The sequence below is a fragment of the Grampus griseus genome (assembly GCF_964374135.1).
Source record: "Grampus griseus genome assembly, chromosome: 9".
NCBI lineage: Eukaryota > Metazoa > Chordata > Mammalia > Artiodactyla > Delphinidae > Grampus > Grampus griseus.
Window position 1 is genome coordinate 76,193,520 of NC_139003.1, and position 22,954 is coordinate 76,216,473.

Here is a 22,954-nt window from a genome sequence, read left to right on the forward strand (position 1 = left end):
CGTGTGCAATTCAGTATCCAGCCCAGTTCCTTGCACATAGTAAATACGTTTTTGGTGTTGAATGAATGGGATATAAAAGACCTGGGCTAAGCTTATTGTTAATATTTCTCTCTCACTTCGGGTGGAGGCAGCAAGGTCGCACTGATGTGCATGTTGCTGTTGGGTCCTCCCATGCTCTCTCTGTTTCCCATTATCACACAGGGGTGGCGTACACATCGGAATGCTTTCCATGCAAGCCTGGCACCTTCAGCGACGAACCAGGTTCATTCATCTGCCAAGTGTGTCCCAGAAACACCTATTCTGAGAAAGGAGCCAAAGAATGCATCAGGTGTGACGTGGACTCCCAGTTTTCAGGTAAAATGAGTCTCCAGTTGATACTCTTTGTTCTTTTCTTTCTAAATTTATGTTTGTTGAGAGCATATAGTCATAAGCCAGAAATCACACATACGATGTGATGGACACAGTGGGCCAGAAACCAAAGTGCTGAACGGAATCCATACTGAGTGGGTAGAATAGGACGTCTAATGACCCCTTTCTGCAGGACTTTTCTCTTTGTCAGTAATGTTTTCTATTCCCCCCCTCCCCCGCCAAGGTATCTGTTTTGGATATGTTCATACTTGTCTAAAAAGGTTCATTTTGTACTTTTAGATGATGCCTTGGCATGGAGATGTACTTAGAAACTTTTAATTTGTTCCATATTTACAACATTCTGTGTTAATGGAGGAAATCTAATGTCTTCTTGGAAAAACTATGATATGCTCCTTGTGTATCATGGAAACATTTATTGCTCTAGGGAAAAGAAAAATGCGGGCCTTTTTTTCTTTAGGCCTAGCTAGTTCTACCTAAATTCCTCTGGTGCAGTTATTTTTACTTTTCACTTGTCTGCTTTTTGTTTGTTTGTTTTCATGTTTGCCTTTTCTAAGAGTCACAACATAAATGACTCATTTCTGAAATTCGTTTTCCTGTTGCAGAAGAAGGATCCAGCAAGTGTAAGGAGCGTCCTCCCTGTACCACAAAAGACTATTTCCAGATCCACACTCCATGTGATGAGGAAGGAAAGGTACAGGCCGTGTTCAGTCAGCTCCATCCCACATTTATCCACCCTTTTCCCAATTTGAGCAGACTCAAATTTGTTCATGAGAGAGTTAAATGAGTCGATTTATATAGTACGTGTGTGTACGTAGCACGAAGGAAATTTAAGGTTTTAGGCTCTGAAGCCCACCTTCCCAGCTTTGATTTTCGTATCTACTGCTTTTTAGTGCTGTGGGCAAGTTATTTGCTCTAAGTCTCAGTTTTTTCATCTGTAAAACGGGAATAATGTCAGTACCTACTTCATAAGGCTCCCATGAGAATGCATGAAATACTCAATTTAAGGTCCTTAGCACAGTGCCTGGCACATAGTGAGTGCCCAATCAATTACTGCTGTTTTTAACAGTTACATTTTTGTCAGAAATAGTATCAGGAGAAGCACAGCCTTAAAGTGTGTTCTGTGACTCACAGGATGGAAATACTGTGTAACTTCTCTTTAATTCTTTGGTTACTCAGTAGCTTTGGTCAATAAAAGCCATGCAGCCATAGACTGATTCAGTTATGGCAGATTGCTGTGTAATTGCATTAAATGCAAAGTAATTACCGTATAAATGGCACTTAGCCAGAGGAATAATGCACACAGGAACTCTGCAGTTGACCTGCCATTGTCTTAATTAAAAAGTTAGGGACTTCCCTGGTGGTCCAGTGGTAAAGAATCTGCCTTACAGTGCAGGGGACGTGGGTTCGATCCCTGGGCGTGGAACCAAGATCCCGCATGCTGCGGGGCAACTAAGCCCGTGCGCCACAACTATTGAGCTTGGGCACCGTGACTAGAGAGCCCACGGGCCGCAAACTACAGAGCCCGCGCGCCACAACTAGAGAGAGAAAAACCTGCAGCCACAACTAGAGAGAAGCCCGCGTGCCACAATGAAAGATCCCGTGTGCCTCAACGAAGATCCCGCGTGCTGCCATTAAGACCTGACGCAGCCGAAAATAAATAAAATAAATAAACCTTAAAAAAAAAAAAAAAAGTTAGCCCTACCAGCCTGTGTCAGTAGGAGAAACTGAGGTTAAGGTGGCTGTGCTGCAGCATTCTTTGTGTTTTTTGTATCTTTGAAATCATGACATTTAATTTCTTGACCTAGTTTGTAACATATACAGAGATGTCAGTATTACTTTCTTTTCTTAATTTTGTATCCTTAGGTTCTAATCTATAATTTTTATATTTATATAATTGTTAACCTTACCCTTAGTCCTTAGGTTTTTTTAAAAAAGAATTTACTTTTGAATACTTAAGACCAAGTATATTCTTGTGTTTTACAGTATAACAAGTATTTACTAACTCAGAATAAGTCAAAGGAAGGCCAGTTTAAATTAGTGGAAAATTTCAATGATCAGAAGTACATCTATTACTTTTAATAAGAACAGTAACTCTAACAGCTTTTAAGTGACAAGGAGTTATGAAGTAAGATCTTGAATGCCCTACTATAACGGTCAGGTGAGACCTATTTCTATTTGGAAAATATATGTAGAGAGCCATTAAGGTGGGTTGAAAGTAACCTGGAATAATGTTTCTTTAACTAAACTTTTCTTAGCTAAACTTCCCTTATTAATGAGTAAGGCAAATTCAATTTGGTTTATTTTATGTAATAGTCATTCATTCAGCATTACTGAAGCTTAAATGAATGAGATCCAGTATACAAACAGATCTTGATTTTGCTATTATGAAAGTATTCAAAATTCCTATTTTTATTATGTCAGTGAGTAGTTTTTATTATGTCAGTGAATAGAGTGACAAAATCTAGTTGACCTGGGCTTAAGGAAGTAAAGCCATATATTGAAATATATTAAATGTAGAATGCACAGAATACATGCGCACACATACTCGTATATGCACATGTGTACACCCACAGGCGTATTGTGTACACACATACACACAAATTACGCTCTTTCTGTTGTGTCTGGGTAAACTCTGAACTTGTTCTTGGTATAGAACAAAACGGTGTACCACCCCACCGTAAACTCAGACATTCTTTTTTTTTTTTTTAATTGGAGTAGAGTTGATTTACAATGCTGTGTTAGTTTCTGCTGTCCAGCAAAGTGAATCGTTTATACATATACATATATCCACTCTTTTTTTTAGATTCTTTTCCCATATGGGTCATTACAGAGTATTGAGTAGAATTTCCTGTGCTGTACAGTAGGTCCTTATTAGTTACCTATTTTATATCAGTGATTCTTTAAAAACTGCTTTAAGACTTAATTCAAGAGAAATGTTTCTAGCTTCAGAAGTGAACAAAATGCAACGGGAACTCAATTAGATAACAGATACAGTGAAGAAGTGTGAATAACACATGTGAATTTGAATTTTTTTCTATTTTTGTTTGTTTCTTTTTGATCTCATTTTCCCCATGCTTGGAGAGGATCATCAAGGGAAGTGGCTCTTGAGGTATACAGACTTTGAACATTATAATTTGTACGACACAGGAACGTTCAAGTTTTTGAAGCTTCATTATTTGATTGCTTCCTGCTTCTAGGAGACTTTTTTTTTTTTTTGCGGTACGCAGGCCTCTCACTGTTGTGGCCCCTCCCGTTGCGGAGCACAGGCGCCGGACGCGCAGGCTCAGCGGCCATGGCTCACGGGCCCAGCCGCTCCGCGGCATGTGGGACCCTCCCGGACCGGGGCATGAACCCGTGTCCCCTGCATCGGCAGGCGGACTCTCAACCACTGCGCCACCAGGGAAGCCCTAGGAGACATTTTTAAGGAAAATTTAAATTGGTAACTGGAACCATTCTAATCCTGATTAAGGGACTCTCATTTACATTGTGAAAAATGTGAAATGCCTACTCATTCACGCATTTATTCAGTGAACCTTTACGGAGCATTGGTTATATACAGAGTTGCTGGGTGATGAGAGCAGGGCCATGTAAGGATAGGGAGAAGAAGAAGATGCACGTCTCCATAGACGGTAGAGCAGTGGTTGTCCAGTTTCAGTGAGCATCAGACACACCTGGAGGCTCCTGTCTCAGATTTTCTGTTTCAGTAGATCGGGGGCAGGGCCTGAGAGTGTACATTTCTAAGAAGTTCCCAGGTAATTCTGATTCTGCGCGTCCAAGATCTCAGCAATTTGAGAACTACTGGTCTAGACTTTAGAGGAAGAGGTAGTCTGTCAAAGAAAATGAATTATTATTTCCAATTGTTATTAGTGCTACAGCAGGGAAATCTGAGGTTTCTTTGGGGGGGCCTCTGATCAGATCAGGGAAGGCTTCAGAGCTGTGTAAAACCTGGGCAAGGGCATGGGAGGAGAGCATTTCTGCAGGAGGAAGCAGGATGGTGAAGACCTGACGTCGGAGGGAGGCTGAGTGTGACTAGAATGTGAGGGTATGAGTAGGGAGTTGCCCTGGGTGCCACAGGCTAGTGCTAGAGTAGGCATGCTTTCACAGTAGTGAGTTAGCTTGAAAAGTTTACATATATTTTGTTTCCTAAAGGTTGCGTAGAGCCCACTTTTTACCTGTGTTGCATGAGGTACCCCCGTATGGTTACATACAAGCACATGCACAGATTCAGTGCTTGAGATTTGAGCCCCAAAGACTGTTGACACATGATGATGGGCAAGTATTCTTCAAGAGAGGGCATCTTTTAATATTAACAAGATACTTGCTGGAGCGTCTCCCTATGGATGACCTCCGTGTGGATAAGCTCTCTCTATGGGTAAGACAGAGAGCCGTGGACCCAGTGATATGGTTAAGTTGGATATATGGCTAACCCAAGAACTACATGTAAAATGTTTGATTTTATAATTGGATGGCAGCTAGGAGAATAGTTGATCTGGATTAGCAGTATAGTTGTTATATATTTGCCATGGGAAGATAAATTTAACAAAGTATTTCTACTCATACCAAGAAGAATATGAATTCACATAACTTATTTTCATCATATTATTGAGAAATCCTTAACTTGGCATGAAGACATGAGGGTTAAGTATACCAAATAGTAAATTTATAAAGCTGGGTCAGGAAGATCTCTGTGCTTGAAAAATGAGCTCAAATTAGTAAAATCAAAATTTATTTGTGTCAAAGAAAGTCTCAGATATAAAAGTATTTAAAAAAGAGAAAACATTAACTTGCCAAAAAGATTTATAAGAGAATCCAGGCTTTAGAAGACCCGGCTCAGAAAATTAAAAAATACAGCAGATATTTAAAGGGGAAAAACTTTCCAAGAATATAAAAATTGAAAATTGGGTTTTCATTTAAGCGGTTTTTAAAAAAAAATTTTATTTTATATTGGAATATAGTTGATTGAAAATTTTGTGTTTCAGGTGTACAGGAAGGTGATTCAGTTATACATATACATGTCTCAATTCTTTTTCAAATTCTTTTCCCATTTAGGTTATTATAGAATACTGAGCAGAGTTCCCTGTTCTACACAGTTGGGCCTTGTTGGTTACCTATTTTACATATAGTACCCTGTGTATGTTAATCCCAAGCTCCCAGTTTATCCCTGCCACTTTTCCCCTTTGGTAACCATAAGTTGGTTTTCTGCATCTGTGACTCTATTTGTTTTGTAAATAGGTTCATTTATACCATTTATTAAGATTCCACATGTAAGTGATATCATGATATTTGGCTTTCTCTCTCGGACTTACTTCTCTTAGTATGGTCATCTGCAGGTGCATTCATGTTGCTGCCAATGGCATTATTTCATTTGTTTTCATGGTGGAGTAACATTCCCTTCTGTATCTGTACCACGTCTTCTTTATCCATCCGTCCATGGACAGTTTGGTTGCTTGCAGGTCCCGGCTATTGTACATAGTGCTGCAGTGAAGGTTGGAGTGCACGTGTGTTTTCGAATTATGGCTTTCACCATAGAGAGGCGCAGGAGTGAGCCGGCCAGATTATAGGGTGGCTCTATTTTTAGTTTCTTAAGGAAGCTCCAATAGTGTTCTCCATAGTGGCTGTACCAATTTACAGCCTCACCAACAGCGTGGGAGGGTTCCCTTTTCTCCACATCCCTCCAGCAATTTTTGTTCGTAGACTTTTTAGTGATGGCCATTCAGATTGGTGCCAAGTAATACCTCGTTGTTGTTTTGATTTGCATTTCTCTACTGTTAAGCGATGCTGAGCATCTTTCCATGTGCTTGCTTTCTTTCTTTCTTTTTTTTTTTTTGAATCAGTGTGTGGGAAATTTACCTTTTGAAGTTGGCTTCTTGAAAGTCTGCCCTTTTACGAATTCTCTTTCGAGTACTACCCCAGGACGTTTGTTGAAAGCAGGTATCATTTTTTTTTTATTGGAGTATAATTGCTTTACAATGGTGTGTTAGTTTCTGCTTTATAACAAACTGAATCAGTTATACATATGTTCCCATATCTCTTCCTTCTTGCGTCTCCCTCCCTCCCACCCTCCCTATCCCACCCCTCTAGGTGGTCACAAAGCACCCAGCTGATCTCCCGAAGGCAGGTATCATTTAGAGCTCCATAGGCCTTGTGAATGTCAAGTGCCCGTAAGCACCGGTTTTAAAGTTGTAGTTACGGGAAACGGCCACAAGGTAGCAGCATTTCTTCATGCCAAACTCGGGTTACTGGGGTAACCAGAGGCTTGGTGAAAGTCCTGTTCCAGGGTTGTAAAGGAGAGTGGAGTGTGGTAGAACAGACACCCAAGGGCTTGTGTTTCTTTACATCTTCCCTCTTCCACTACAACCCCCGGACCAATCCCAACCCCTGCAAAAAATGTGCAGAGATTGCTTTCATCCGTGGGGGCAGCGACTCTAAGGAAGGAGGCTGGAGGTGGGCACCTCAGCATCAGGAGACGTGGGGACCGGGTGACTTTTCAGTGCTCTTCCAGCCCAGACAGTCCACAGTTTTTTGGTTGCACTAGGCTTGGCATAGCTGTAGGAAGGTTCGCCTGGATCTGGAGATTGTGGTCCCATCCAGAGGGGACCAGGCACTCCAGGTCCAAGGGGAGCTCCTTTGCTGGCACATCCTTCCCAGCTTCCTCAGCGCCATGAGAGTCCAGCCTTGGGAACCAAAGCTACTGAGGCTCCAGAGCTGTGAACCAGCCCGGATTTCCAGGGCCTGAGGGGAATATAATAGGCATTCCTTTTTTTTTTTTCTTAATTTTTAGTTCATATTGGAGTATAGTTGATTTACAATGTTCTGTTAGTTTCTCCTGTACAGCAAAGTGAGTCAGTTATATATATACATTTATCTATCTTTTTCAGATTCTTTTCCCATATAGGTTATTACAGAATATTGTGTAGAGTTTCCTGTGTTATGCAGTCTGTCCTTGTTGATTATCCATTTTATATATATAGTAGTGTGTGTATGTTAATCTCAAACTCCTGACAGTTCTCTTGTTCATCATATCAACAGAGGTTGTCTCATATCTGCCTGTAAAAGTCAGGGGGTTAAGGTAGTTTTGTAAAGGAGTCAGCAACTTACAGAAAAGCTTAAGGTTTTATTTATCTTGGGTACCAAAACTAGACAGAGTAACTTTTTTTGGTCTGTTTTATTTTACGGTAAAAAGTGGTCCCTCCTACCCTTACCACCCTTGGATGTGATACATGTTTCCTTTTAATGGTGGCAAAGCAAGGTGTCCCTTTTGCTTCTGTACTTGGAGATGATTAGAAAATTTAATGAACTTAAAAATTACTTTTCAGAATTGGAGTGGGGGAAGGCAGGGCAGGAGTCTCTTGCCTCATGTGACTGGGAAATCATTGCAGAGCAAAGAGTTTTATCAAGACTTTCTCTTGCTCTTCTCACGATATTCTGAGCTCAGTTTGATTTCCTTCTCAGGTAGGTTCTTTGCTCTGGTGCCAGATACCCCCTGACATCTCTACCCAAATCACTGTCACTGTCAACAGCGTTTTATAGGAGGGCTGACCGAAGTTTCCGAAAAGACTCTGGCCCTGCTTGAATCACGAGCCCATCTCAGACCAGCCATTCTGTCCAGTACTGTGAGCTCCTCTGGTTGGGCAGCTTAGTTCACCTTCTAATCCCTGTGGCTGGGGAGGCCAGACCATATCCCAGTTCCTTTCAGCATCACACAAGTCAATTCCTAAAGAGAGAGAGATGGTGTCTGTTACCACTTTAAAACGAGAGTGATCCTGTACATGTTCATAGAACACATCCACTCTTGAATAAGGTAGCTCTGGCAAGATTGTCTTGAAATACTGGGAATTCCCACATAATTTTGTACATACCTCTCTTGATACTTACATGGTGATCATAGTTTGCTAGTGTTTTGGTATGAGATCACTTTATTGCAGATACTTGTAAAGATGACTGTTCCCTTCACCGGAGTCTCTGCTTCCTGTAGACAGAAACATGTTCTTAATCATTAAAAACAATCTCTAGGCCTAGTAGAGTACCTGGAATGCAGAAGGTAGTGAAACATCTTTTGAATAATTAGTGAATGAGAGAATTGGTGAGTGAATGTATGATTAACACGTTTAGAGCGTTGTGTTCTGTCCTTGGTAGAGGCTTGGGGAAGTTCTCACAAAATGGGAAGAAGCTAGAGAAAAGAGGCCAGGATATTATACTATTTCATATGAAGTATGGTTGAAGTTTCTGGGAATGTTTTTTCCGCTTGGAAGAAAGACACCGTCGGATGGAGGAATCATGATCATCTTGCTGGTGTTTCCTAGTTGTCCCAAAGAGATCTGATCTCTTTCCTTTGAATAACCATGACATTTCATGTTTCTCTTGGAAATGATGATGATGACAATAATAATAGTAATAGTAGTGATAGTATTAATAGCAGAAGCAGCTGTCCTTTACATATTTATCTGCATGCTTGCTCTTTCTGTGTGTGTGTGTGTGTGTGTGTGTGTGTGTGTGTGTATTCACACATTGCCGCCAGTTCTTTTTTTCAACAGCTATGTAATTAGACATTAGTATACCCAGATTGCAAACAAGGAAGCTGAGCCTTGATGAGGTTAAGTAACTTCCCTAAGGTCATAGCTACTCATAGCTATGTCTTAAGGCTAGAATTCTTACCCAACTCTGTTTCCAAATCTGATGCTTCTGTATGCTCTTTGTATATTTTTCTTTTTATATTATAGCAGTTTGTGAATCTGTCTTATTAAACTGTAACCTCCTTCAGAGCAAACAATTTGTCTTATTAATATTTAAACTTCGTATAATGCCTTCTTCTAATAAGAATTTCCCAAATAGTAAGTTTAAGCATTTGAAGGGAAGTCTTAGAAAAAAAAGAAATAGACCTTTCTTTGTTATCCCATAAGGCAAAATTTGGTTTATCAGGCAAATTTAAAGAAGATAAATTGCAGTTGTATGTAATGATGTTCTGACAACCACAGTTGCCCAGTTCTGGAACGGCATGTTTTGTTAAATTGGAAACTTCCCGGCAAAGCTAGAGTAGTGCCTGGTAGGGAAGGTTGTTTTAGAAGGAAGCCTTCTTGAGAGGAGACAGCCGACCATGGAACTTCTTCATCTCTGAGTCTAGGAAATTGTTGGATCATAAAGGGTTTGCTAGTGTTTTTGTATCAGATTATGTAGTACTTTCTTTGCCCTTTAATTAACTTCAGTATTACAAATTATTCCAAGTGCTCAATGTCTGTAACACGGTCCTTCTGAGTTATAAAGCAGAAGTAAGATGGAGGGGACATTAAAAAAATAGGGTTTAAAGGGGTATGGCTTTTAGATCAGCCTTTCTTCCTATATGATTTAAGCACGTGGAGTGTACTTGGAGCCTGTGTTTCTTAATTAGGATGATAGGAAACAACATGGCATTTCTCAGTGACTAGGGATTTCTGAATTTATTTTATTTTATAAATGTATTTATTTGTTTATTTTTGTCTGTGTTGCTTCTTCATTGCTACGCGCGGGCTTTCTCTAGTTGCGGCGAGTGGGGGCTACTCTTTGTTGCGGTGTGTGGGCCTCTCACTGTGGTGGCTTCTCTTGTTGCGGAGCATGGGCTCTAGAACGCAGCCTCAGTAGTTGTGGCGCACGGGCTTAGCTGCTCCGCAGCATGTGGGATCTTCCTGGATCAGGGTTCGAACCCGTGTCCCCCGCATTGGCAGGTGGATTCTTAACCACCGTGCCACCAAGGAAGCCCCGGGATTTCTGAATTTAAAATAAAATTTTCATGACAGTCTTCTTTAAAAGCTTTTCTTAAAAGAAAGGTTTATTGAGTTGTAATTCTCATACCATACAGCTCATCCACTCACAGTGTCAATTTAGTGTTTTTTTATTATATTTAATTTTAGAACAGTATCTTGCCTAAAGCCCCAGATAGAACCTCCGGTGCATTGTGTTTTTTTTTTTTTTTTTTTTCCCAGTACAATGTTAAATCCCCATGGTGTCTTCCACATAATGGAAGAAGAGGACCCAGACTTTTAAGCATTTAGAAAAGGGGAAAACAGAAAACAGCAGAGGCTTCATAGAAAAGGAATCCAAGTGAATGCCGCTACGTAGAAGGGTGGGCTGAGGATGTGCTTAGGACAGATGTGATGTTGAGCCTGGCTTTGAAGCCGGGGTCAGACACAACTCGGCAGAATGGGATGGTAATAACAAGAGAGACGAATGATGAGTGCCCGGTGATTTGCAGCCGGAGAGGACTGAGGTTTGGGAGAGGCAGAGAGACAAGTGATAGCCTGCCTGACCGGGAATATCTGAGTTAGAACATCATGATGCACAGGGCTGTTAGGTCGGAGTGACAATCAGTAAACCCTTTGAAACAACATGTAATGTAGCTTAGATGAGCTCAGCCAGTCTACAAAGCCTTAGTGCGTTTGTGCAGCAACTTTCGAAGGAAGGAAGCTGGCAACCGTGGACAAACCCAGTCTCAAAATTTGTCTAAACTTCAGTCTTCCCAGTTTTGAATTTTATTTTTAAGTGAAAACCAGCTTCCCATTGATACCCCCAATGCATTTCTTTAAAACATACTTTACTCATGCTTATATATTTTAAATATACCTGGAAGCTGTAGCTCTTCTGTAATCTTAACGGCGGGCTGCTCAGTTTTGCTCTATTAGGGTTTTGGTTTCATAAAGCATTTCATAATTTTATCGCAACTTGCCAAAGAATGACTTGATGGTTGGTTTTTCACCTGCACGGTGAGCCATCTGGTGCTAAAGATCATTAATATTAATTGTCATCTTTCCCCAGTCAGCCAGACTTGAAAGCATCTGCCCCATTAGAAAGAGAGGCACAGAATCAATCTGCCATGGGAAGCGAGAGGCTCTGCAAAGAAAACTTTCACTGTAGAGCATTTGACATTTGACTTTTCAACGTTTAAATGTTTAAAGGTGGTGCCTATTTCCTAATTTTTAAACATGTACTGTGCTTGGATTGAAAATCGTGTGGTTAGCCAATCTGTCAAAAATGTACTTGCATACTTTATTCTTTTTACCCTCACTGAGAGTATTTTTACTGTCCCTGGCTAGTGCTTCTTTACAATTACTAGCTGCGTTTGACTTCTGGGCAGGTATAAGAGGTCTTCTCCAAAGTTTCCTCATTTATAAACTCGTGCATAATAGAATCGAGCTCCTGAAGTGCTGGGGAAGATTGCATGGTGCCCCCGGGATGAGCCGTTGATGCTCAGCCTCAGCGCCACACCCACTCCCACGTGGGAGCCAACTTTTCCCAGCAGTGCAGTAGCTCACACCTAACTCATTGAGATTTTAATTAACGTCAAAATAAATCAGCAAATTTGTGAATTGCCTAGCCTTGGAAATTTGTTTTCTATGCTGGTGAAGCCAGAACTTATAAACGACAGTCCCCCAAAGGTAATGAGGTTTCATTTGCTTACGTTCTCTGAGTTTTACATTGCCTTTCTCAGAGGAATTGAGAGCCCCCGTTGGATACAGGATCTGTTTACTTTTTTCAGCTGTTTAGGAAACTCCAGCAGGAATAGCCATCATTTGGCAGATGGTGAGCGAGGCAGATGGGGGAAGTGGCTGGTTAAGCTGTATCATGATGTAGGCCATAAATGCAGAGAGAGAGAGAGTTGTAAAAAGAAAAAAAATGTTGTTTATACTTCTGTTGAGACTTATACTTTTTAAACCGTGTTCTTAAGTAACCTTCATTAGATAAGGTAACCTATTCGTCCATAAGGGAATATTTGAGAATGAAATCGAGTGGCCGTAAGGGCTCCCTATAGATGACTTCTTCTTAACTGGAAATAACTATAGAGAATTGCCTTTAATTTGGGGTCTCCTGCTTCAATATTAGACTTATCATTGCAGAAGCTGTTGTAAAGGAGAAGCAGTACTTTCAGCCGACCGTATGTCTAACGAGGGAACCCTTAGTCTCTTTTTAAAAACGATATTAAGTTATGAAAGAGTTGATTTTTCTCTTTGCATTTAGAATGCCTTTTATGTTTTTCACCGCGCATATAAATTTTGTTTTGAAATGGCTAACCCACTTAATGTTTCTGGTTCCCAAAGACAATGATTTTATAATCACAGTTTTCTGGGTTTGGCTGAGTTGTAGCTACTTAGTTGTATCTTGTTTTGTTTTGGGGGGTGTGCATGTGTGAGAGAGAGGAAAAGTTGAAAAGATTACCCTCCATGAAGGTAGATGTGATCTTAATCCTGTGGTTTGGAGCACAGGTGACAGGGCCTAGAAGCCTCAGGAGGAAATATTTTAGCTACAGCTCTTGTAGTCCAACATCAGGTTATTGGAAAAGACTCCGAGAGCATCTACCAGTGTTTATGAAATAACGGGATTGCAATGTGAAGCTAGAGATCTTCTTTTAAAAAAACGACCATTTTGTTTTGTGATCACTGTGTGCAAAGCATGATGGTGTGTGTTGTAGGTAGGGGAAAGGAAGAGAGTAGTGGGGGTCTCAGCGTGAGAAAGGGAGTCTGCATAGAAACTTAGGGCAGTCAGGGAATAAAGTGAACAGTGGTTAGAAGAGTGAGGGCTGCAAGCATGTTCTGTGTATTTTAGAGAGGAATTTCATGATGAGGCCATGCTGTGTATGACGTAAGGCCTCCTGCAGCTTAGTGTAAAAACATTTGGAGGTAATGGTCATTTCCCCACCGAAGTGTTTTTTTCTTTTTGTCTCATTTTGTTACTAAAGTTTTAGATTTTCTTCAGCTGGCCCTTCTATTCTATCACTGTTTGGACTTTACCTAATCTTTACCATGTCAATTTAACATGTTTGTTATTGGAAGTTTAAAGCAAATAAAGCATGTTATATGACTTGCAAGCCTTTTTTTTTTTTTTTTTTCTCTCTCTAGACACAGATAATGTACAAGTGGATAGAGCCCAAAATCTGCCGGGAGGATCTCACAGATGCTATTAGGTTGCCCCCTTCTGGAGAGAAGAAGGATTGTCCACCTTGCAACCCTGGATTTTATAACAATGGATCTTCTTCTTGCCATCCCTGCCCTCCTGGAACGTTTTCGGATGGAACAAAGGGTACGTGATATCAGCTGGTTCAAGAGTTGGACCTTGAGTGAAATAAACTTGTTGGACTACATTGACATTGTCCCGAATTGTTTTTATGGAATTTTTTTTTTTTTTTTTTTTTTGCGGTACGCGGGCCTCTCACTGCTGTGGCCTCTCCAGTTGCGGAGCACAGGCTCCGGACACGCAGGCTCAGCGGCCATGGCTCACGGGCCCAGCCGCTCCGTGGCATGTGGGATCTTCCCGGACCGGAGCACGAACCCTGCATCGGCAGGACTCTCAACCATTGCGCCACCAGGGAAGCCCCGGAAAATTTTTAAAACACATAATTTTCTTATCTCACAGACTGAAGAAGAGTTAAGAAATATAAGGGAATTGTGAGACTGCAGTAGCTTATTCAACATAGCGTAAGGATAGTTTTTAATGGCATTTTGTGTAACACACAACCTCTTAATGGGATGATGCTTTGGTTATTTATAAGAAAATTCCACCAGTTTAAGTGATTATGGATAAGCGCTCCTTCTCCAGTGTGTGTGCACACATATATTGATACAAACATAAAATACTTTTATTTCAACTGGAATAATCACATTTTGTGCTATAATAATAGCAAAAATTGATTATTTTGATCAGATAGCAATTAAAATAGTTCCTAAGTAGATTGTTTCATAGTGTACGTTTGGGAAGAATTTAGTACTTACCAAACAATAATAAAGTGGTTACGGAATTTGTTTCAGTTTTACTAGATAAAGATCACAGTGCATTTTTGTGGCTGGTGTCTTACTTGAATATAGCTGTGCTGTATACTTAATGTCCAGAGCCTCTGAGAGCATAAAAAGGACTCGAGAGTTGAATTGACTTGGGTTCAAATCCACTTGCTGCAGGCTACCAATAGTGTGATTTAGCCACTAATTTGAATTCAATTTTCTCATTTGTAAAATTGCAGACAATAATATCTAGCTCGTCATCACTGAGCAGGTTATATAAAAATGTCTCCTCCAGTACTTTGGTACCAGAAAATGCTTGCTCAATGAACATTTTCTCTCTCTGTCCCCTTCTTTTACTGTTGTGATAATGCCAAGTGTCTTGGCTAGATAAAAAAATGATTGTAATAGACCCTGTTATTTAGTGTCATAGATGTTAATTTAAGTTAGGTTTATTTATAAATCTAACTCTTTCCACACCCCCTCAGCTCCCATCATCACTTTTAAGTATAGCCAATATTTTGAATTTCAAGTAATCAGTCCATAATTAAATGGTGTAATAGTCTGTTAAGTTTAGTAACTAGTAGGAAGGGTAGAATATTTCCTTATTTATGAGTTAGAGGAAACTGATTCTAAGATCACATGTAAGTGAACTTATTTCAGAATCACCCTTCTTATGGAAGGTAATTTCAGTATTAGCAGTTATTCCCAGAAATGCAAGGAAAAATTATCTTAAAAGATTTTGTGTTCTTTTCCTTTTTCATGTTAATCAAGTATATATGTGCATACTCTATCCAGAATTATTTTTCTTTCTAGACTGCTCTTGAAAAAGTTGTTAATTCTTAAGGGAATTGGTGGTTTACTATCTCTCCTTTCCACTTGCCTCTCTGCTAGTTAAAGTTTAGTAGTGCTTGGAGCAGAGGAAGAGGAAGTTATCAGGATGTGATTTAATTGTAATTCTCTGCCCCATTTGTCTCCTGTAGAATGTAGACCATGTCCAGCAGGAACAGAGCCTGCACTTGGGTTTGAATATAAATGGTGGAATGTCCTTCCTGGCAACATGAAAACCTCCTGCTTCAATGTCGGGAATTCAAAGTGTGACGGAATGAATGGTAAGTTCAGAATCAGCCTTCTCAGTGTATTTTGGTGATAGAGACTCTTGGACTCACCTGTGTAAAAACACACTAAATATGGCTATGAGGAACTTCAATCTTAGCATTTGGCTACTTGCCTGTCTTCCCAGACCTCACATAAAAATAGTAAATATGATGTCATAGCCACATGACTGCCCTCTAAGAATATAAACTATTTTGCATTTTTTTGGAGTTAGTTTTCAAGTAGATGTTGCGGATCACCATTTACGGTTGTTATAAATACCAGAATAGATCACCAAGGGAGGCAATGAAATTTGTGTTGTTTGCCAGTTGGAAGAGTCATAGTGTATATATAACACTGTATGAAAGCATTTCTGCCTGGATTGGTTTTCTGGCTCAGCACTGAGCCGTGAGGAGGGGTTACATCATCGTAACTCCCCTGGCCTATGAAGTCTATGATCGTGTTTACAAATGTATATGAACCTCACTTACTGAAAACTTGGAAATATGGCAGAGTTCTGTAGGACGGTTGCTGAATTTTATTTGTTCTTACATTTTAAGTGCATGGTGAACCTACCACTTAGTTACTCTGCAATATTTGTTGGTCAAATGAATGACAATATCTATGTATGTGGGTTTTTTTTTGTTTTTTTTTGTTTTTTGCGGTACGCGGGCCTCTCACTGTTGTGGCCTCTCCCATTGCGGAGCACAGGCTCCGGACGCGCAGGCTCAGCGGCCATGGCTCACGGGCCTAGCCGCTCCGCAGCATGTGGGATCTTCCCAGACCGGGGCACAAACCTGTGTCCCCTGCATTGGCAGGCGGACTCTCAACCACTGCGCCACCAGGGAAGCCTTATGTATGTGTTTTTAAACTTGACACTAGAAATAGGTGTTATAGATACTAGGGTTTTACACTGAAATGTGCCCTTTACTTTTATAAGCTCATTGGCATTTTTTTTTATCAGTTCACTTTTTCTCAATACTGTATTTTAGATCATTGTAAAAAAAGAAAAAAAAGCTTTCTAATCACATCTGTTTTAAATCAGCACCTATCTGAAATAAACAGGCTTGGGATGTAGGAAGTGAGATGTACACATGAGTACTCAGGTTGACAAATCGTAGGTCCTTGAATAATTCTGGTTAAACAGATGCGTGAAATAAAGCCTTTATACATAATGAACGTTATGGAATAGTACTCTTTATCAACTCATAATCCTGCTTCTGGGAATTTATCCTAAGGGAGAAGAAAAAAATAACACAGCAGTAATTACCCGACTATAAGGGTTTATGTTCCAAAAAGATCCTTTGGTTGAACTCTAAGTTGAGGAAGTTTAAGACATAGGAAAAATAAGAATGGGAATGTATTGAAAGCATTGATACATTTGTGTGTGTGTGTATTCACTTATTAGTGAAGATTATCTGAAACTTTTATTTAGTCTTTTAAAGAAGTTACTCTTAGTCTAACTCTCATGACAGTATTTGATTTAGCCACTTGCTTACTCATTCACTAGAGGCTGTAATTTAAATTTTTTCTGATTTTCAGAAATGTTCAATTATTAATTTAAAAATTATACATCTCTGCAGTATTTAGTATGTGATATTGAAAGAGCAGACAGTGATGTGAAAAATACAGAGGTAGAAGGTGATGTATATTTTTGTGACTGGTGGTACAGTCACCAGCCTCGGGAAAAGCAGTGCTCAAAATAATGGGGGTCAAAGCGAGAGGCCCAGGGCGGCCTGTCTCATGAAGTCGTTACTCCATCATGGAATTAAAGTGGATGGGCTCTGACCAACTTGACTGTGTGACTTGCAATACTTTGAGGTTCTTTTGTCTTGTCAATCTGAATTTACCACACTTATGGAACAGGTGTGTAGAAGTACATCTTCCTGTACTGGAATTTTGCCCAAGAGGAATTCAGAGTTGTAAACAAATTAGTGTTTATTCATGAAGCTTTCATTGAGCATTACCTATAATACCAAAAATGGAAATAAGCTAAATTCCAGCAATATGATAATGTTTACAAGAGTTATGCTGTATTAATTGGATGAAATGTTATGTAATCATTAAAAATGACAGCAGATGGAAAGCGATTTGGCAGCATTTCAAGCATTTTGAATGGTCCCATCCTCCACCTCAATAATTCCACTTCTGGGAATTTATACCAAGGAAACAATGTGGTGTAAAGAAAGAAATTATGCACAAATATGTTAATTTTAGTGTTATTTATGAGAGTCAAAAATATGAGAAAACAAAGTTTTCAACAATGGGGTGTGATTAAATAAAATGATGATATAACCATACAACATATTATTAGCTCTTTAACACTAGATATAGAAAGGATTTTTAATGGGGAAGTATTTTTGATGTAATGATTATTAGAAAAGTGAGAAGATAATGCTAAATGAAAAACAGAAAATACAGTAAATTATAAATAAAACCTAAAGTATATTTTTAAGAAAATTATGCACTAGAAAAAGAGAGAAAAGAAACACACTGAAATGTTCAGTCTATCACTTGGGGGTGGGAGGTTTCTGAGAAGTCTGAATTACTTCATTTTTTTCATTTAGTTTACTCTGTTTAATAAATATTCCTCATGTATACACATTGCTTTCAAAATGAGGATAACAGCACAAAATATTTGTTTAAAAATATATTTATTTGACCCAGTAGTTCTTTTACTGGGATTCTTTTCTAGAAAAATACAGAAAAGCTTTACCCAAAATATCTTCATTATAGTGTCACTTCTGCTCACTAAAAGATAAAACAGTCCAAATGGTTACATTGAATGTATGGTCAATAGGAGGTAAGTCCTGTAGTATGAGTGATTTAGTAAATTATGGGAATTAATTACATCTGTCTACATGATAAACTATTAATTTAGTTATTTAGCATGTTGGTGAAGACTTTATACGTAAAAATGCTTATGCAATAATGTTAATTCATAAAACTATGAAACAAAATGTTATCAACAAGAAGATCTCAGTTATGTAAAAACATGTATGCATCAAAAAGATAGTGAAAAGAAACACCTCAGAATGTTAACAGTAGTTTTTTCTGAGTGATGAGTTTATAAATAATTTTAGTTTTCATCTTCAGATTTTTCTGTAGCTTTCAAAATTTTATGATAAATATAAATATGATTTCTAAAACAAAAATAAATCTTAAAATAGAAATTGTGGGGCTTCCCTGGTGGCGCAGTGGTTAAGAATCTGCCTGCCAATGCAGGGGACGCAGGTTCGAGGCCTGGTCCGGGAAGATCCCACATGCCACGGAGCGACTAAGCCCGTGCGCCACAACTACTGAGCCCGCGCTCTAGGGCCTGTGAGCCACAACTACTGAGCCCGCGTGTCACAACTACTGAAGCCCATGCGCCTAGAGCCTGTGCTCCGCAACAAGAGAAGCCACCGCAATGAGAAGCCCGCGCACTGTAATGAAGAGTAGCCCCCGTTTGCTGCAACTAGAGAAAAGCCTGTGCGCAGCAACGAAGATCCATCACAGCCAAAAATAAATAAATTTATAAAAAAAAATAGAAATTGTGTATAGAAACATGGAGAATGTGGGATTCATTCTGAGGGATAAAGCAAAAGACAAATGAGCTGCCACAATGTATCACAAACTGGGGGGTTTAAAACAACAGAAATGTACCCTCTCACTTTCCAGAGACTAGAAATTTGAAAAGCAGGTATGGGCAGGGTCGTGTTCCTTCCGAAGAAAAACATCTGTAGGAAGACCCTTCCTTGCGTCTCCTAACTTCTAGTAGCTCCAGGCACTCTGTGGCCTGTGGCAGCATAGCCCGTCTCTGCCTCTGTCTTCACGTGAGCATCTTTTCCTTGTGTCTCTGTGTCTTTACACGGTGCTCTTCCTGTGTGTCTGTGTCTAAATCTCTCTCTTCTCATAAGGACACCAGTCATACTAAGGCTCACCCTAAGGACCTCATCTTAACTTGATTATATCTGCCAAGACTCTATTTCCAAATAAGGTCCATTCATGTGTACTGGGGATTAGAACGTCAGTATATGTTTCTTGGGAGGGGATACCGTAAAACCTGCAGCAACAGGCAATGTTCAAACATGAGAAATATTTGTTTCCTCTTGCAGGGATGTTGGTCCCCTCCAAACCTCCATGCTTGCCATCCATGTACTCCTTTCTTTTCTTTGGCCTTCTCTGCTGTTCCATTGCCCCGCATGCCAGCTGAACACTAGGAAATGATCTTAGAGAAACCTTCGTAAATCCCCCCTTTCTTGGTGTAGAATTCCTCCACGTGGGAATATCCCTCTCCCTGTGACCCCCATCACAAGTTTTCAGTCTCTCTATGCTTAACTGCCTCTCACATTACTTACACTGCAGTCAAGGGCCTGGTGTCCCACTGGGTCAGACTGTTTTGTGGCTGTTCTACTCTTAGCATTAGGAAGTGATAGCTGCTTATCTCTCTTTTCAACCACATGAACCTTTAGAGAGCAAAAATATTGGCATTTCTCTCTTACTCAGGTAGCTTCGTACATAACCATTCTTTGAACTAGCTTGATTTATGTATATTTCACATATCACCTTTCTGTGAACTGCTGATGATAACATTTGGAAAATTGCCACATCACCAGTACAGCACTGATATTAATCTCTTTCCCAGTTTCTCTCTTATGCCTGTTCAAGTAGCAGAAGTTGACATTTTCTTTTGGAGGTACAAGTGTCCATGTTAAACATTGCCATTATTAATAACCTTGCTCGATGGTGTGTGAGGGCTGCGTCTCCTTTCCTCATTTCATGGTGGCCATTTCAGCCCATGGCACGCTGATGGTTTCTCTGCAGAAGACAGACCTCACGTCACCTTTTATGTGCATCTCTATTACCTCATACTATTAACAGTTGTTAGCTGTGTCTCTCATAGTCTACTGATTCCATAGTGAGGGTGGACCCAGTCTTGTCTTTCTGTCCCTAAAGTAGGTCATGGTTCGTGGCATTCAGTGAAAGCAAGTTCACTGAGTGAATAAGTGAGTGAATGCAGAACAGGGATTAAATTAGGGAACAACAATACAAGAAACTCTAGGAAAGAACCTCAGACCCCGCATCTTCATTGAGTAATTTGAAGTTTCTGTTTCCCATTGGTTACCTGAAGACTAGGATGTTTTCATCTTAGTATATCGAAATGGATAAAGACCATCTGTTCTAGTTAAAAAAAAATCATGCCTCGTTGAGAAAACTGTTGTTAATTTGACCATTAAATACCTTTGATGCAAAAATATGCGTTACTTGATTCTTCCTGGAGAATCATATGCAACGTTTTTATCGGTATCTAGGAGTCTACCTCTGCATGCCGTTTGCACCTGCAATCTAAAATTGGGAATTCTTTTTTTGTGGCCTTATATAAAAAGATTGTTGGAAATCATTACTGAAATTTTTACTGACAAAGATAACCTTTATCATTTCTAGGTTGGGAGGTGGCTGGAGATCATATCCAGAGTGGGGCTGGAGGTTCCGATAATGATTACCTGATCTTAAACTTGCATATCCCAGGATTTAAGTAAGGAAAACCAATTCTGATTCCCTTCTGTAGGAATCTTCATGCCTGTTTCCCTGCAGAAATAGATGAAGTAGGGCTGCCTTTATAAAATATATTAATATTGTGATGTACGTAGCAAATAGCAAGCTGTGTAGGATAATGTATTATATTTAAGAATATCTATAGAAACTATAACTGTTCATTGTATATTAGTTAGATGAAGCCAAAGTTTTAAAAAATACTCTATCCAAATATTACAAAAAACCTGTGACTGTTGGATGCTTAATTCAGAGATCTTAGTCTAAGTCATTTGCAGGAGAATCTCTTGGTTTATTTATTTTTTTTCCTCGCAGTTCTGTCTGTAGAGTAGTATGTTACAAATTGTTTAATCCTTTTAGCCCCCCATGTTGAATTGCCCAGCAGGAGTCTTCTTCTTGCTGTAGGCTGGGTGGCAGCATTTACACCAGGAGATCTGAGCCTATTACCATGGTTGTGTAGACTCCATGCAGCAGTAGACTGCACGGAGAGGAGAGGAGAGCATGGCTTTCAGCTTAATGAAAAAAGTGATGTAAACTTTTTCTAGATTGTATTCAGAACGTGCTGTAAATATCGCAATTTTAATCTGTTAAATAGACCACCGACATCGATGACGGGAGCCATGGGCTCTGAACTGGGAAGAATAACCTTTGTGTTTGAGACCCTCTGTTCAGCCGACTGTATTCTGTACTTCATGGTGGTAAGTGGAAGAGGGGCTCTCAGAGGTGGATTTCTACGCTTAGCGTTCTCTTTGAAGTGTGACCCTATTTATACAAATTGCGATAAGAATCCCATTTTTCTTCCCATTTTTAGGGTCTTCCAAAAACATCAAAAAGATATCTAAGGAACTCATTAAACATTATGTGGTGAAGTCCACAAAGGAAGTGTTCATTCCTTGTGGAGAGAACTGAGTGATGGGGCCTGGGTGACAGACAGAAGCCAGAAAATATTAATCCCCTAGGAAAGTCCTTCAAAAAAATATGCCACCAGCAGAGTGAAAATTCTCCCCTAGGAACCATTCAGCATCAGGAGGGAAAAGCATGTATTGATAAGTGAGGGCACAAAACAGTGGAGGTGGAGAGCTTTGGGAAAAATAACACCCTTCCTTGTTAAGTAAATAAATGTGGACAAAGGATTTTGCTATGTACATGTCATAATTTTGCCCATGTTTTCCTAGATGTCCTATGAATCTCAACTAATAGCTTGAGAAAAAGTGGTAACACAAAATTTACTTAAGACCCCAGGGAGGTATTAGAAGGTTGTTGGCTAAGACTTTAATGTTACAATTAAGTAGTGACTTCACAGACATGAGTTGTTTTTGCTTTTTTCCAACAGTCCTTTAGTAGCTAGTTAACAGTCCATTAACAGTGTCCTCCATGATATACAAGATATATGGAGATTTGAATATTTGTTCAGGATTACTAGTAGCTTAAATGAAGGCAGACTATTTCGTTCTGAAAAAAAAAGGACTTCGTGGTAGTCAAAGAAGTTGGAGAATCTTCAACATGTCTATCTATGACACCACAAATAACCGAGCAGTCTTCAGTTCTCTTAGCTCTCCCTCCTTATTTCTTCAGTGTATTAGTTCCTCTTCATACTGAGTGCCATTACTGACAATTCAGACTCCCATTATCTCTCAGCAATAGTCTCTATCTATTCTTCTCATCCCCATCCTCTCATAAATGCTGTTGTCAAACTTATCTTTATAAACATAAAAACAATAGTAGAGACAGCCACAACAAATCTACCCCCTCACCCTTAGTGGCTTTTTATTGCCTGAGGCAGCAGTTCTCAAAATGTGGTTCCTGGACCAGCATCATCTGGGAACTTGTTAGAAATGCACATTTCTGACCCCCTTCCTAGTCTTTTTTTTTTTTTTTTTTTTTGCGGTACGCGGGCCTCTCAGTGCTGTGGCCTCTCCCGTTGCGGAGCGCAGGCTCAGCGGCCATGGCTCACGGGCCCAGCCGCTCCGCGGCACGTGGGATCTTCCCGGACCGGGGCACGAACCCGTGTCCCCTGCATCGGCAGGCGGACTCTCAACCACTGTGCCACCAGGGAAGCACCCCCTTCCTAGTCTTAATGAGACACTCTGGTGGTAAGGCCCAGCATTCTGTATTTTAGCAAGCCTTGAGGTTGGTTCTGAAGTGCGGTAAAGTTTGAGAACCAATAGCCTATGAATACACTTAAAATTCCTTAGCATGGCATCTGTATGGCTTTTGTA

The 22,954-nt window shown here is 39.9% G+C and overlaps 1 protein-coding gene across 1 annotated transcript in view; it reads left to right on the forward strand.

Annotated features, from left to right (window-relative positions):
- ELAPOR2 (endosome-lysosome associated apoptosis and autophagy regulator family member 2) overlaps positions 1–22,954 on the forward strand; it is a 73,410-nt gene that overhangs the window by 12,935 nt on the left and 37,521 nt on the right. Inside the window, exons 5-10 of the mRNA XM_082662424.1 lie at positions 202–354; positions 972–1,060; positions 13,233–13,413; positions 15,089–15,217; positions 20,628–20,718; positions 21,331–21,433. Of these exons, the coding sequence (XP_082518550.1) occupies positions 202–354; positions 972–1,060; positions 13,233–13,413; positions 15,089–15,217; positions 20,628–20,718; positions 21,331–21,433 (746 nt within the window). The remainder of the gene's footprint in view (positions 1–201; positions 355–971; positions 1,061–13,232; positions 13,414–15,088; positions 15,218–20,627; positions 20,719–21,330; positions 21,434–22,954) is intronic.